Source organism: Moschus berezovskii, chromosome 7 (assembly GCF_049115385.1).
Source record: "Moschus berezovskii isolate FMDL1 chromosome 7, NW_MosBer_1.0, whole genome shotgun sequence".
Lineage (NCBI taxonomy): Eukaryota > Metazoa > Chordata > Mammalia > Artiodactyla > Moschidae > Moschus > Moschus berezovskii.
This window is the reverse complement of record NC_142466.1, coordinates 16,299,648-16,316,317: the sequence shown is the minus strand read 5'-3', so window position 1 is coordinate 16,316,317 and position 16,670 is coordinate 16,299,648. Positions and strand designations below refer to the sequence as shown.

The following is a 16,670-nucleotide window of genomic DNA, read 5'->3' as shown; positions in this document are numbered from 1 at the left end:
GTTCTAACTGTTGCATCTCTACCTGCATACAGATTTCTCAGGAACAGGTTAGGTGGTCTGGTATTCCCATCTCTTGAAGAATTTTCCACAATTTGTTGTGATCCACACAGTCAAAGGCTTTGGCATAGTCAATAAAGCAGAAGTAGATGTTTTTCTGGAACTCTATTGCTTTTTCTGTGATCCAGTGAATGTTGGCAGTTTGATCTCTGGCTCCTCTGCCTTTTCCAAATCTCCTTAAACATCTGGAAGTTCTTAGTTCATGTACTATTGAAGTCTGGCTTGGAGGATTTTGAGCATTACTTTGCTAGCTTGTGAGATGAGTACAATTGTGCGATAGTTTGAGCATTCTTTGGCATTGCCTTTCTTTGGGATTGGAATGAAAACTGACCTTTTCCAGTCCTGTGGCCACTGTGGAGTTTTCCAAATTTGCTGGCATATTGAGTGCAGCACTTTAACAGCATCATCTTTTAGGATTTGAAATAGCTCACCTGGGATTCCATCTCCACTAGCTTTGTTCGTAGTGAAGCTTCCTAAGGCCCACTTGACTTCACATTCCAGGATGTCTGGCTCTAGGTGAATGATCACACCATCGTGGTTATCTGGGGTCATGAGATCGTTTTTTAATAGTTCTGTGTATTCTTGCCACCTCTCCTTAATATCTTCTGCTTCTGTTAGGTCCATACCATTTCTGTCCTTTATTGTGCCCATCTTTGCATGCAGTGTTCCCGTGGTATTTCTGATTTTCTTGAAGAGATCTCTAGTCTTTCCCATTATGTTGTTTTCCTCTATTTCTTTACATTGATCACTGAGGAAGACTTTCATACCTTTCCTTGCTATTCTTTGGAATTCTGCATTCAGATGCTTATATTTTTCCTTTTCTCCTTTGCTTTTTGCTTCTCTTCTTTCCACAGCTGTTTGTAAGTCCTCCTCAGACAACCATTTTGCTTTTTTGCAGTTCTTTTTCTTGGGGATGGTCTTGATCCCTGCCTCCTATAGAATGTCACAAACCTCCGTCCATAGTTCTTCAGGCACTCTGTCTTTCAGACGTAATCCCTTGAATCTTATTTCTCACTTCCACTGTATAATCATAAGGGATTTGATTTAGGTCATACCTGAATGGTCTAGTGGTTTTCCCTGCTTTTTTCAATTCAGGTCTGAATTTGGCAATAAGGAGCACATGATCTGAGCCACAGTCAGCTCCTGGTCTTCTTTTTGCTGACTGTATAGAGCTTCTCCATCTTCGGCTGCAAAGAATATAATCAATCTGATTTCGATGTTGGCCATCTGGTGATGTCCATGTGTAGAGTCTTGTCTTGTGTTGTTGGAAGAGGTTGTTTGCTATGACCAGTGCCTTCTCTTGGCAAAACTCTGTTAGCCTTTGCCCTGCTTCATTTTGTACTCCAAGGCCTAATTTGCCTGTTACTCCAGGTATCTCTTGACTTTCTACTTTTGCATTCCAGTCCCCTATGATGAAAAGGACATTTTTTTTGGGTTTTGGTTCTAGAAGGCCTTGTAGGTCTTCATAGAACTGTTCAACTTCAGCTTCTTCAGCATTACTGGTTGGGGCATAGACTTGGATTACTGTGATATTGAATGGTTTGCCTCGGAAACAATAGAGTTCATTCTGTTGTTTTTGAGATTGTACCCAAATACTGCATTTCAGACTGTTTTGTTGACTATGAGGGCTACTCCATTTCTTCTAAGGGATTCTTGCCCATAGTAGTAGATACAGTGGTTATCTGAATTAAATTCTCCCATTCCAGTCCATTTTAGTTCACTGATTCCTAAAATGTTGATGTTCACTCTTGCCATCTCCTGTTTGACCACTTCCAATTTACCTTGATTCATGGACCTAACATTCCAGGTTCCTATGTAATATTGCTCTTTACAGCATCGAACCCTGCTTCCATCACCAGTCCCATTCACAACTGGGTGTTGTTTTTGCTTTGGCTCCATCCCTTCCTTCTTTCTGGAGTTATTTCTCCACTGATCTCCAGTAGCATATTGGGCACCTACCAACCTGGGGCGTTCAGTATCATATCTTTCAGTATCTTTTTGCCTTTTAATACTGTTCATGGGGTTCTCAAGGCAAGAATACTGAAGTGGTTTGCCATTTCCTTCTCCAGTGGACCATGTTTTGTCAGGACCCTCCATTATGACCTGTCCATCTTGGGTGGCCCTACACAGCATAGCTCATAGTTTCATTGAGTTAGACAAGGCTGTGATCCATGTGATCAGTTTGATTAGTTTTCTGTGATTATGGTTTTCATTCTGTGTGTCGGCCCTCTGATGGGTAAGGATAAGAGACTTTTGGAAACTTCCTGATGGGAGAAACTGACTGTGGGGCAAACTGGGTCTTGTTCTGATGGTTGGGGCCATGCTTAATAAAGATGGCGAAGTAGAAGGACATGCGCTCATCTTCTCCGCGAGAACTCCAAAATTCCAACTCGCTGTTGAACAACCGTTGACAGGAGAATGTTGGATCCCACCAAAAAAGGATACCCCATGTCCAAGGGCAAAGGAAAAGCCCCAGCACGACAGTAGAAGGGGTGAAATCATGTTTTGAAGCAAACCCCATACTCACCGGAGACGCTTGGAAGGCTCAAACAAAACCTTGTGTGCATCAGTATCCAGAGACCCCACAGAGACTGAGCCAGACCTGCCCTTGAGTGTTTGAGTGTCTCCTGTGGAGGTACGGGTCAGCACTGGCTTGCCACATTGGCAGGGTCTCTGCATGCAGCAGACCTGGGTCACATAGCCTGTGGCATAAGCCTTCTTGGAGGAGGTCGCCATTAACCCCACCATAGAGCCACTGAGCAGACACCCCACAAACTGCAGAACAATTACACCAAAGAAGTTCTCACACTGTTAAGAAAGTTCTAGGACCCACAACAGATTTCCCAACCTGGGGATCTGGCAAAGGGAATGAGAAGCCCCATGGATTTTGACTTTGGAGACCAGTGGGATTTGATTACAGAACTTAAACAGGACTGAGCAAACAAACTTGTTTGCACAATACCTTGTACGCACCAGGATCCAGGGGAAAGGAGCAGTGACCCCATTAAAAGACTGACCCAGACTTGCCTGTAAGTGTCCAGGAGTCTCCGGCAGAGGCATGGGTTGGTGGTAGTCTCCTGCAGATTTGGAGGCACTGAGTGCAGCAGTGCGTGCCTAGGGCCTTTTGAAAGGAGGTCGCCGTTATCTTCATTACCTCCACCATAGTTTGGTCTCAGGTCAAACAACAGGGAGGGAATACAGCCCCACCCATCAACAGGAAACTGGAAGGTGGTTGTTACTTGTCATGTAATTAGCAGTGTTCTGGCAGAGGAGTTAGCAAATAGTAACCCATGGGCTAACCCTTTGACTGTGTGGATCACAATAAACTGTGGAACATTCTGAAAGAGATGGGCATCTCAGACCACCTGACCTGCCTCTTGAGAAACCTGTATGCAGGTCAGGAAGCAACAGTCAGAACTGTACATGGAACAACTGACTGGTTCCAAATAGGAAAAGGAGTACGTCAAGGCTGTATATTGTCACCTTGCTTATTTAACTTATATGCAGAGTACATCATGAGGAACGCTGGGCTGGAAGAAGCACAAGCTGTAATCAAGATTGCTGGGAGAAATATCAATAATCTCAGATATGCAGATGACACTACCCTTATGGCAGAAAGTGAAGAGGAACTCAAAAGCCTCTTGATGAAAGTGAAAGAGGAGAGTGAAAAGTTTGGCTTGAAGCTCAACATTCAGAAAACAAAGATCATGGCATCTGGTCCCATCACTTCATGGGAAATAGATGGAAAAACAGTGGAAACAGTGTCAGACTTTATTTTTTGGGCTCCAAAATCACTGCAGATGCTGATTGCAGCCATGAAATGAAAAGACGCTTACTCCTTGGAAGGAAAGTTATGACCAACCTTGATAATATATTAAAAAGCAGAGACATTACTTTGCCAACAAAGGTCCACCTAGTCAAGGCAATTGTTTTTCCTGTGGTCATGTATGGCTGTGAGAGTTGGACTGTGAAGAAAGCTGATCGCCGAAGAATTGATGCTTTTTTTTTTTTTGTGGTGCTGGAGAAGACTCTTGAGAGTCCCTTATACTGCAAGGAGATCCAACCAGTCCATTCTAAGGGAGATCGATCCTGGGTGTTCATTGGAAGGACTGATGCTAAAGCTGAAACTGCAATACTTTGGCCACCTCATGCGACGAGTTGACTCACTGGAAAAGACTCTGATGCTGGGAAAGGTTGGGGGCGGGAGGAGAAGGGGACGACGGAGAATGAGATGGCTGGATGGCATCACCGACTCTGTGGACATGAGTTTGAGTGAACTCCGGGAGTTGGTGATGGACAGGGAGGCCTGGCGTGCTGTGATTCATGGGGTCGTGGAGAGTCGGACATGACTGAGCGACTGAACTGAACTGAACTGAACCCATGGGCTAAGTGTGGCCTTCCTCTTTTTCTAACTAAAGTTTTGTTGCCCCAGAGCCATGCTCACTCCTCTTCAAATTATCTGTGGTTGCCTTTGTGCACCAGTGGCAGGGTTGAGTAGGTGCAACAGAGACCACATGGCCGAAAGAGCCAATCTGGCCCCAAACAGAAAAAGTTTGCCAACCCAATAGAGATAATAGTTTTTGCCCTTCAAGGAGCTTACAGGGTGGTCTTAAGCTAGGGAGAATTATAGCTCAGATGTGTTCTTTTAACCTGACTTTATAATATCCCACTTATGTCCCTTTACTTTTTTTTTTTTTTTAATTTTATTGGAGGCAAATTACCTTACATTAATATATTGGTTGGTTTTGTCATACACTGACACGAATCTGCCCCGGGTGTACATTTTAAAATGTACTTTTAAAAATGTACTTTTAAAAATACTTACCTGTTTTAAGACATCTTGAAATGATGCTAGCATAAATTGGTCTTACTCATTTTTATAGATGCCTCCCTTTTCCCTGTTCTGCCTTCATTTCTACCATCTTTCTTTCTTATTTTCCTTTTTTGTTTTTTTCTGCTTTCATCTCATACATATATATGAGTGGAGAAAGAAAAGCAGTTAGTTTGTATTACGGTCTAAAAGTAATCAATTTGGCCTTTTCTTTCTTTGATCTTAAGTGCACTGTTTATGTAGTAATAATAGGCAATACAGATTGTCTCTGATTTACAACTTTTCAACTCTGCAGTGGTGTGAAAACCATAGACATTCAGCAGAAACTACTTCAAGTTTTAATATTTTCCTGGGCTAGCCGTATGCACTTTTGTGATGCTGGGCGGCAGCAGAGAATGGCAGCTCTAGTCTATTAGGCGATCACAAGGGTAAACAAACAGTATACCTAACAACCATTCTCTACATACAGCCATCTTGTTTTTCATTTTTAGTACAGTATCCAGTAAATTACATGAGATATTCAGTGCTTTTTTTTCCCTTTTATTATCAATTTGATATTTATTTATTTGGCTGTGCCAGCTCTTAGTTGCAGCATGAGGGGTCTTTAGTGCAGGATGTGAACTCTCAGTTGCAGCATGTGGGATCTAGTTCCCTGACCAGGGATCCAACCCTGGCCCCCTACTTTGGGAGGTCAGAGTCTCAGACAGTGGACCACCAGGGAAGTTCCAGCACTTTATTATAAATTAGGCTTTGTGTTAGATGATTTTGCCAAACTGTAGTCTAATGTAAGCATTCTTAGCTATATATTTAAGGTAAGCGAGGCTAAACTATGAGGTTTCACAGGTTAGGTGTATTAAATGCACTTCTTTTCAACGTACAGTGTTTTTAGCTTATAACCTATGTTTATCAGGATGTAACTGTAAGTTGAGGAAGATCTGTATAGACAACTGACTCGTACATGTACTCTTCCATTCGTTCTCGTTTCAGAAGCAAAGTGTTCTTGATGGAAGTTAAAGTTTCACATACACGTAAGAACAGCCACAGTGTAAAATAGTGACAATAGCAAATGCTGGTGTGGGTGCAGGGAAAGGAGGTTTTTTCATTCATTGTTGGAGGGAATGTACAATATTACAGCCACTCTGGGAACAGCTTAGCAGTTTCTTAAAAAATTAATTATACATTTACCATGTGACTCAGCAATCATAGTCCTGGGCATTTATTTCAGAAATGAAAACTTATGTCTACACAAAAACCCGTAGCTGAATGTTTGTAGCAGCTTTATTTGTGATAGCCAATAGCTGGAAACAACGAAAGTGTCCTTCAGTGAGTGAGTAATTAAACACAGTGGTGTATCCATACAGTGAAATATTATTTGGCAATAAAAGGAACAAACTGTTGATATATGCACCAACTTGGACAGGTTATTAAGAGTGTATTGCTGAGTGAAAAGAGCCATTCTCAAAAGATCACATGCTGTATGAGTCCATTTATATGATATCCTCAAAATATCAGAACAGGTTGTGGTTGCACAGCTTAGCAATGGTGGAGGAGAAAAGATGGGTGTGATTATAGAGAGGTAGCAAGAAGAAGAGCTTCATGATAATGCAGTAGCTTTGTATTTTGATTGTAGTGATGGTTAAATCAATATTCAGATATGATGAATTGTCACAGAACTGTCCCACCCACATTGTTGCCATGTTAGTTTCTCAGTTTTGGTATTGTACTACAATTATGGAAGATGCAACCATTGGGGGAAATAGGGTGCAGGATACACGTCCTCTCTGTGCCATTTATCAACTTCCTCTGAATGTACAATTATTTCAAAATAAGAATTAAAAAAAACTTAAAATATCAATTTCATAGTTTATATGCCAAAACCTTTAGTGTTATTATTTTTTTTAGGATATCATATATACACTTTAGGATGGAAAGAATGGGAGAAGCTTATGTGCTTTATTAAGTCTGAATTTTATCATTTTTTTGAATCAATAAAATTTTCACCTTGGTATAATACACTAGTATGTGGGAATATGTCAATACCACTATCATTTTTTTGCATTAAGTGAATATAATTGGACAAGAATTCAAGAAATAGCAAAGAACTTTTTATTTAAAAAGAAATGTGAACTCAGCTGTACCATTAGCTCTAATGCCTCTGTACATCATTGCAGGCCTTCCGTGTCCTGTCTGAACCATCTGGCCCAGAAACCCCAAGCTCTCAAGAATGTCAGAGGGCTTGGCAATGTTCAGATATACCGGAACCTGCAGTGTGTGGGATAAGTAGAATCTGGGTCTTCAGACTGAAAAGAAGAAAGCGCGTTGCACGACGACTGGTAGACACGCTCAGGTAAGGAGTGAAATTGGTTAGACCCAGGCTCTCTCCCAGAAGCTTTCCTGGCTCATGAGCCAGAGGGAATGATGTTGGTCTGTGTAAATACTACCAAAGTCAGGCTGAGGCAGTGCTGACACTGAAAAGAAAAAAAAATACTAAGTGTACTCAGTTTTGCACACAGTATTCCAAGTGTGAAATATTCTCGACCAGTGCTTTTCAAACTACCTGTAGCCAAAGACTGGATTTTGTTATAGACCAACACATTAATAAGATAAAGATAAATTGCTCGGAAATGAAAAAGAAGGCAAACAAATGGAAAATACAAGTCCAACTTTTTATTAGATTCAACAGATGTAAAATTAATTTAATATAACCTATAAAAACAAAATAGAGGTTTTAAAAAAGAATTGTAGAAATTGTATGTTTATTGAACTGTGACTAGATGATTAATAGAGACTTACTGTAACACAAATGTAACTAAACATAAAAGTGAATTAGCAAGACAGCCCAGAGAATAGTCATTTACAAACCATTTATCTAATTAGTAAAAGTCTAGGATATCTAACATATATAAGGGAACTCTCACCCACACATACCTTACAAAGGGGAGCACTGAGAAAAGTTGGTGTCTATGAAGATTTTTATTTGTAGTTAATTGTGAAATAACCTCCATTTTCTTTATTTTTTATTGAGATACATAAATTTGGTATGGAGTGTGTGTAAGTGTATGTGTTAGCCACTCAGTTTTGTCCGACTCTTAGCGACCCCATGGACTCTGTGTGTGTGTGTGTGTGTGTGTTAGCCACTCAGTTTTGTCCGACTCTTAGCGACCCCATGGACTGTGTGTGTGTGTGTGTGTGTGTGAGCCACTCAGTTTTGTCCGACTCTTAGCGACCCCATGGACTGTGTGTGTGTGTGTGTGCCACTCAGTTTTGTCCGACTCTTAGCGACCCCATGGAGAGAGAGAGAGAGTGTGTGTGTGTGTGTGTGTTAGCCACTCAGTTTTGTCCGACTCTTAAGTGTGTGTGTGTGTGTGTGTGTGTGTGTGTGTGTGTGTGTGTGAGCCACTCAGTTTTGTCCGACTCTTAGCGACCCCATGGACTGTGTGTGTGTGTGTGTGTGTTACCCACTCAGTTTTGTCCGACTCTCAGCGACCCCATGGACTATAGCCCGCCAGACTCCACTGTCCATGGGATTCTCCAGGCAAGAATACTGGAGTTGGTTAGCCATTCCCTTCTCCAGGGGATCTTCCTGACCCCTGGAGAAGGGATCAAACCCAGGTATCCTATATTGCAGCAACACTCTTTACCATCTGAGCCACCAGGGAAGGCCATGGAGAATACCAGTTTTAACCTGGTTCTACCAGGCAGTAGTCCGGTGCTTCTCAAATGTGAAAGTGCCTGTGAACAGCTTGGGGATCTTGCTCAAGTGCAGGTGTGATTCGGTAGATTGGGGGTGGGCCTGAGATGCTGCATTTCTGACAAGCAATTGGCTGATGCTGAATGTTGCTGGTATGTAGGTAATACTTTGAATACTAACGCAATAGATTATATGCAGTGATAAAAATAAAGTTGCAAAGGAGAAATATAAAACAATCATTTGAGAACATATCTTCTCACGCATTTGGGTTGGAGATACAGGTAACATAATTGGCAGCTCTCCTGTATATGAGGAGCCTAATCCTCTCTCAGGCAATGTATGTTTTAAATCCTCACAAGTGAACAGTATTCCTAATTGTTTTGCATCAGAAGCAGCTGAGGCTCAGACAGGATTATTAGTACAGATTACACGGATGGAGCTAGTAAAAGGAGAGGTAGGACTCAAAGCCACAGATCTAATAATATAGCAATACGCGTTTTATTCAATTATATAGTAAGTATACTTGAAGCTGATATCTTAACTTCTCATTGACTCCAGTTCTTTTTTATTTTGAAGTAATTTCACATATGGAAGAATAGTAAAAAGAACACCCTCAATATCTTTGTCCAGATTCATTTTTATTTTCCTCCTCCTGAATTATTTTAAAGTAAGTTATATAATATGCCTCTTTACCCCCTTGGTACTTCAGTATGTTCAAGTATATTTTCTTACATAAGAACAGCTCAGTTACCAAATTTGGGATATTTAATATCTAATGTATAGTCCATATTTCAATTTTGTTATTTGTCTCAAATGCCCTTCATAGCATTTTTTTTCTTCTTCAGGATTACATATTGTTCTTAGTCATATCTCTTTAGTCTTCATCTTCCTTAACCTGTTACTTAGCTTTTCTTTGTCTTTAGGACTTTGACGAATTTGAAGACTAAGGCCAGTTATTTCATAGAATATCCCTCAGTTTTGTTGAATTCTTTCAGCTATTTCACTTTATTGCTTTTAATCCCAGTTGAGCTGGATCAAGGAGAGTTGTAGTAAAATGCAGTCAAATGGAGTCAAAAGGCAAAATCAGGTTTTGCCTTCTTAAAGCTCTGAGTGTGTAATGTAGTTAAAAAGAGATAGTTATTGGTTAAAATTGTTGGTGTTATTTTTTTTGTAATTATCTGTGGCTTTTAGTTAGCAGTATTATTTCATTTCAGTAGCTTATTATTACCATGGATCACCTAGAGTCAACTAGATGGTTTGTATGGTTCTCTGCCTCTCAGCAGAACTTTTTTATGGGCCTTAGTTTTCTCACCTGTGAAATGATACCATTAAACTTCCACCCCCTAAAATATAAGACATTGAGTCATTTTACCACTTAATAAAATGATTTTAACTGAGAATATTTGAAAAGATTGAGGGGCTTCCCAGGTAACTCAGTGGTTTAAAAAAAAAATTCATTCCTGCCAGTGCAGGAGACAGGAGTTCGATACCTGGGTCAGGAAGATCCTCTAGAGTAGGAAATGTGAACCCACTCCAGGATTGCCTGGGAAATCCCATGGACAGAGGAGCATGGAGGGCTACAGTCCATGGGGTCGCAAAGAAGTTGGACACAACTTAGTGACTGAAAAACAAAGAGACTGAAGTTTTTTTTAACTAGATTGCTTTAAAATATTGTGCTCATATTTAATCAAAATTTAAAGTTGGTTCCATTGTTAAATTGTCTTTTCTTCTTTTTTTAGGAATTGCTTCATGTTTGGCTGTTTTCTCAGCACTAATGAAATAGCATTTTCTGACCCAACACCAGATGGCAAGTTATTTGCAACCAAGTACTGCAACACACCTAATTTCCTTGTATACAATTTTAATAGTTGAAACCAATTTCAACTTTAGAACAGTTACTGTGTGAATGAGTTCTGACAGCCTATTATCATAAAATACAAACTATTTAACAAATAGAAATTATCTAGGGATACAAAGAAAGGAAAAATCTTTAATGTATACTGACTAGCATTCTGAATCCTTAATTATGAAACTTTGTAGCTATAGCTGGAAAATTATTTCTCTTCTGTGTCAGAACATTGGTTTTTCACAGAAAGTTGACCAGTTATTTATAAAGTACACTTTGAGGCCAGAATTACTTCATGCCTGATCAGAAAATTTAAAGATAGGCAAATTTCCATCCCCATTTTTAAAAAGTAACTCCTGGTTTCACACACAAAATTCTCATTTTATAGGTACTTGGCTGTAGCAACTCAGTATAGTTAAAAGTATTCTGAATTCCCAATTTGTACCAGGGAAAGATGTAAGGAATAAGATTTCCATGTCCGTTTGTATAGAACAGAATTTATATCTAAATATTTTTTCATTTTAAAAATCATTATTCAGAATTAAACTTTGTAATTGCACTATTGTCATTTCACTAATTTTTGGTGTTTGTGCTACTTTTCTTTAGTGAACTTATTACTGGTGATTGGTGTCTAACAAAATGGATACCCAGTTGGATTAGATGATTCATATGGTTAGATTTTAAATGTAAACTAACAGAACCAAGGTTAATAAATATGTCTAGGCTGATGGGCCACAGAACATGATGACTTTATGTAAAAATACCTAAATATGGATACATTTTTCTAATATAATTCATGGATACTTACTTTGAAAAACAAAGAATTATTCAGCTTTTTTTATTATTATAAAAGTCATGTAGCTTCACTCTGGCAGTAAGACTCTAGGGAAGTAGTGTCCAGGTCGTAACTCTGTAGAATCTGTTCCTGTACATTCTTTTATTTGCCTTTAAGTTAATAGTTCTAAAATTTAAAAGTTTGGGTTCTAAAAAGACTGAAAGTGTTAAAATGTGTGTAAATTTTCCAAACATTTTGCTAGTTTCTGTACTGCTGTTTAAAAATTGTCTGAAATATTTTAAAACTTTTATTAACATTATTTTGCTCAATGCTTTTATGATGAATCAATTAAAATTCTTTTCTGTATTATTTTTCTATTCTCTTATTTAGTTGAATGTACTGATTTTCATTTTAGTTTGTGGTTGTAAAAATAGTACATGCTCTTTATAAAAAAACAATCATTGAAAACTACACAACCACCTGCACAGATGCTTATAGCAGCTGTTGACCTAAAACAAATAGACTGCCACTTATCTTTCTAGCGAAATTGAGTTTATTCAGGATCAGCAGAGAATTACAGTTCAGGGTCTGCAGCAATGTTGACCATGCAAAAACATGGAGAGAACTCTTAAAATAGAGAAAGAGGAAGTTGGGAGGGCAATAGTAAACAGTCCTGCACTTAGTGAGTTGTGACCGTCGTCTCTCATTGGCTTAGCTGTTGCTAGGTGAGAAAGTCCGCTTCTTGTTGGGCTCTGCTGTCTTCATAGGGCATGCATGAAAGCTCCCCCTTCTAATCTCACAACTTTATTTCTTTAATAGTAATTTTATTTTTATTAGAAATTTGTTTCCAAAATAAGTTTTTATTTTTGTCACACAAAAGTATATGAAAAAAATTCTAAAATAATCTACACATTGATGTCATTACTTTTTATTAAATCTTTCTTCCCATTTTATTTCTTTTACCGAAGTATACTTGATTTTGGTTTTCCCTTGTGGCTCAGCTGGTAAAGAATCCGCCTGCAATGCGGGAGACCTGGGTTCAATTCCTGGGTTGGGAAGATCCCTAGAGAAGGGAAAGGCTACCCATTCCAGTGTTCTGGCCTGCAGAATTCCATGGACTGAATAGTTAATGGGGTCACAAAGAGTCAGACACGACTGAGCAAATTTCACATACTTTATTTACAGTGTTTCAGGTATATAGCAAAGTGATTCAGTTGTATATTTCTTTTTCAGATTCTTTTACATTATAGACTATAAGACATTGAGTATAGTTCCTTGTGTTTTATAGTAGTCCTTGTTGATTATCTGTTTTATATATAGGAGTATGTATCTGTTACTCCATATTTATTTATCCCCCTTCCTTTCCCCATTGGTAACTATAAATCTGTATTTTGTGTAAGTCTGTTTCTGTTTTTTTAAAGAAGTTCACTTATTTTTAGGATTCCACATATAAGTGATGTATTTTTCCTTCTTTGACATAGTATGATAATCTCTAGGTCCATCCATGTTGCTGCCAATGGCATTATTTCAATTTTTTATGGCTAATATTCATACATATGAATATATACCATAAAATGATATATACTTTATCCATTCATTTGGATGGACATTTATGTTGCTTCCGTGTCTTCACTATTGTAAATAGTGCTGCAGTGACCACTAGGGTGCTTGTCTTTAAGTAGTTTCTGTCCTCTCTGGATGTATGCCTAGGCGTGAGATTGCTGGGTCAGGTGGTAAATCTTTTATTTTTTTTTAAAGAACTTCATACTGTTCTCCATAGTGGCTGCACCAATTTACATTCCCACCTGTTGTAGGAGGGCCCCCTTTTGTCCATACCCTCTCCATTTATTTGTAGATTATTGATGCATTTATTACTTATGCATTATTTATGCATTTATGTAATTATTGAGCATTATTTGTAGATTTTTGATGATAGTCATTCTCAACTGTATGATACCTTACAGATGATACCTTATTGTAGTTTTTAGTTTCTCTAATTAGGGATGTTGAGCACCTTTTCATGTGCCTGTTAGCCATCCTTATGTCTCGGCAGGTATTTCTGCTGATGGGGAGGTTTGGTCAACGCATAATACAGGTACATAGTGCATAGGGGAACGGAGAGGAAGCCGAAGAACAGAGAGCATTCTGTTTTTGTTTACTTTTGTCTTGCCATAAAATACAAATTTTATTTCACATCTCTTTTATAGGGGCACTAATCCCATTTGTGAGGGCTTCACCCTCTTGCAGTCACCTGCCAAAGGCCCCACTTCCAGATACAAACACATTGGCGATTAGGTGTCAATAAATGACTTTCAGTGGAATGTTCACTTCCAATCCATAGCTAGTGTAAAATGATGTTTACTATAGATTTTGTTAGATATGGACACCTTTTCTTATATTAAAGAAGTTCCTTTCTATCCCCAGGTTTCTAAGACTCCTTTAAACATCTTGAAGAGATACTGAATTTTATCAAAATTTGTATTCCATCCTTTGATTTTTCTTATATTAATATGGTTGTTTAAATGTTAAACCAACCTAGCCTTCCTGAAATAGATCCAACTTGGTCTTGATGAAGTTTTTCCTTTTTATATTATCAGTTTGGGTTTGTTTGGGATTTTTCACATGTTTATGAATGAGATTGGGTATGTGTAGGATCTGTAGTGATGTTTCCATTTTGACATGTCTTTTTGGCTCTCTAGATGAGACCTGACAGGGGCTTATCAATCTTTCAGATTTTCAAAGACCCAACTTTTGGCACTGTTGACACTATTATGTTTGTTTTCTATTTTCTATGATAGGTTTTGTTTTAAAATTTCTGCTCATTTGCTGTTGGAAAGGAATCTTAGTTTTTCCTAGATTCTTAGCTCACCAATTTTTCAGCCTTTTCTCATGTAGCATTTGAGACTATAACATAAGCACAACATCAGCATCATGCCTTTTATATAGTTTTCCATTGACTTTCTTGACACTTTAATGATGTTTTAACAGAAGATAAGCCATTAATGATCTGTATAGTATTGCTTTGTACAATCTCATACTAACAGGAACCTGTTGAAGTCCAGAACTGTTTAAAGCCCAGAGTGCAGTGGTTCTTAATCTAAGATCCCCCACATCACAGTAGTTTTTACCCCAGATGTATCAGTAGATTCACAAGCACAATTCAATACCTGAAAAATCCCAGGGAGGTGTGGCTCACAGATAGAAAATAAGGATTCAAATCACTCTCATTTATATAGATTAACAAAATAAGGCCAAGAAGGAGGAAACAACCTGCTAACTTTCACTCAGTAAGTTTAATGACAACACTCAATACAATGAAGTACACAATAGGATAACACACCTTCAGGTGACTGACATGTCCTTTATTCGATGTTGTCCTATTGGAGTTTTATTTACACCAATACTGTGATATGCTTAAGATGTAGATCAGTAAATAAAAATATTAAAGACCAGTACAGAAAATGCATTCAACAAATTAAAGCAAAAACCAAAACTCTGGAACAAGACAAGCCTTAACCAAAAATGTCTGGATATACCCAGGGAACTCCTCTTGTGAGCCATATCCAAGCACACCAACCAAGAAAGGCCAGCAAAAGGTTTTAAGAGGTAAGCAAATGTAGACTTATTTTGTAATACACAAAGTGCTAATTTCAGTAGATCCATTAAAATAGAGAACATCTGAGAAAGATCATCAGTAAGTTACTCAGCCCAAATTAATGTTAGACATAAGTTTTACAGCACTATTTTAAATCTATATAAACAAGTTCAAACTTTTTAGTAGTTTCTTAAACTTTATAAAAAACCCTCTACAATTTCAAATGCTTATTAACATAAGCATACATGAACTACCTTTATAATAGAAACAGTTGTTCAAATGTTAATAAGGTGCTATCTGTGGTCCTAAAACAGGCCACTTCCATCTAATAATTATGGATCATCATAATAACTACATAAATGTATCAGGATAAACAGAACAGCTATATACATGAGCTGTACTTGAGGCTCCAGCAGTCATGGGTATGAGGTGATCACAGGACATCCACTTCTAAAGCCTCAACAATGCGCGCAGCAGAAGGACGGTCTTTAGGATCTTCATTAGTGCATACGGAGAAGAGCTCTATTACTTTCTGGTATGTTTCATCCAGTTCCTCCATATTAATAGGTGGCCTAGTTCCCAAAGCTGCATAGTATGCGTCATCATCAAAGTCACTTTCATCAAAAGTTTTATCTGCTCATGAAGGAGTTAGAAACAATTAAAATCACTTTAAATCATGGAAAAGTTTACCAACTGCTCAAACTCACTGTCCTGAAATAATTCATCATCCAATATGCTTTTCATTTTACACAGTCAGTCTCTTTCAACTGTCCTGCCATGGTGTAGATTAATTATTGTCAGGGATTTAAAGGTTAGCAACCCCAATCCCCTTACTAGGGTAGCTTTCCAATCATTTTCTCAGGCAAGAGGAGTTTTTAATGTACTTCTTGCTCCTCTGGATTTTCTCAACTTATCTCCCTTCTCAATCTACATCTCATTTGTATGAGATTAAACCAGTGTCTGACCCTGCAACCCCAAGAACTATAGCCCATCAGGCTCCTCTGTTCATGGAATTCTCCAGGTAAGAATACTGGAGTGGGTAGCCATTCCCTTCTTAAAGTTTAAGAAGATCCCAGAGGATCTTCCCTGGACGGGGAAGAACCCAGGTCTCCCACCTTGCAGGCAGATTCTTTACCATCTGAGCTACCAGGGAAGCCCCAATTAATAATTCCTTAGTTCAAACTGAGAGAGTGGGTTTATGTTAAAAATACGTAGTTATACCTTCATCATCATCATCATCATCTGGAAGATTAATGTGTGGAATAGATAAAGTCATCATTTCCCACAGAGTAAGACCAAAGGCAAATATGTCTGCCTTGTCAGTAATAATACCATCCTCCTCCAGAGCTTCCTTAGGTTTCCAAGGCTCAGTGCCAATGTAACAGGCTTCAGGGTCAGTCACTGAAACAAGATACATGCAAACTGATCAAAAGGGCAAGCACCAGAAACCACTAAGAAAGGCAAACAACCCAAAGAAAAATGAGCAAGTTATTTAACAGGTAGTTTAAAGGTTAATAAATATAGCCAGTAAACATGAAAAAAGAGGTTTTCTCTATAGGATTGTTAAATATTCAAAAAGCTAGTCAGTAGGCAAGGGTGTAGAGAAACAATTCTCTTAGAAAGGGGTATAAACATAGATTGTGGATGTCCGGAGTACAGACTTGAGCCAGACTGCCTTACCCGGGTTCAAAGACCTGTGCAAACTCTGTGACCCTGAGCAGATCACCTAATCTCTGTGCCTCCCTTTCTTGCTTTTTCAAACTACACTGTCTTTCAGCTGAGAGATGACCACTTCCCTGCATCTGGGATTGCTAGATCACGGAAGAGGGAACGGGTGGAATTACACAGGGGCTCTTAAAGCTTCTCTGCCCAGGA

General features: G+C 38.6%; 2 protein-coding genes across 4 annotated transcripts in view; one reads left to right on the top strand and one right to left on the bottom strand.

Moving 5' to 3' along the window:
- The window catches only part of ESCO2 (establishment of sister chromatid cohesion N-acetyltransferase 2), a 28,283-nt gene extending 16,730 nt beyond the window's left edge, over positions 1 to 11,553 (top strand). Inside the window, exons 10-11 of the mRNA XM_055427832.2 lie at positions 7,060 to 7,235; positions 10,319 to 11,553. Coding sequence (XP_055283807.1) covers positions 7,060 to 7,235; positions 10,319 to 10,451 — 309 coding nt within the window. The 3' untranslated portion in view covers positions 10,452 to 11,553. The remainder of the gene's footprint in view (positions 1 to 7,059; positions 7,236 to 10,318) is intronic.
- Positions 11,554 to 14,474: 2,921 nt separating this feature from the next.
- Positions 14,475 to 16,670, bottom strand: part of PBK (PDZ binding kinase) — a 32,858-nt gene continuing 30,662 nt past the window's right edge. For all 3 annotated transcript variants that reach the window (XM_055428091.2, XM_055428092.2, XM_055428090.2), the window contains 2 exons: positions 16,017 to 16,196; positions 14,475 to 15,428 (listed from right to left, as the gene is read on the bottom strand). In XM_055428091.2, coding sequence (XP_055284066.2) covers positions 15,229 to 15,428; positions 16,017 to 16,196 — 380 coding nt within the window. In that variant the 3' untranslated portion in view covers positions 14,475 to 15,228. The remainder of the gene's footprint in view (positions 15,429 to 16,016; positions 16,197 to 16,670) is intronic.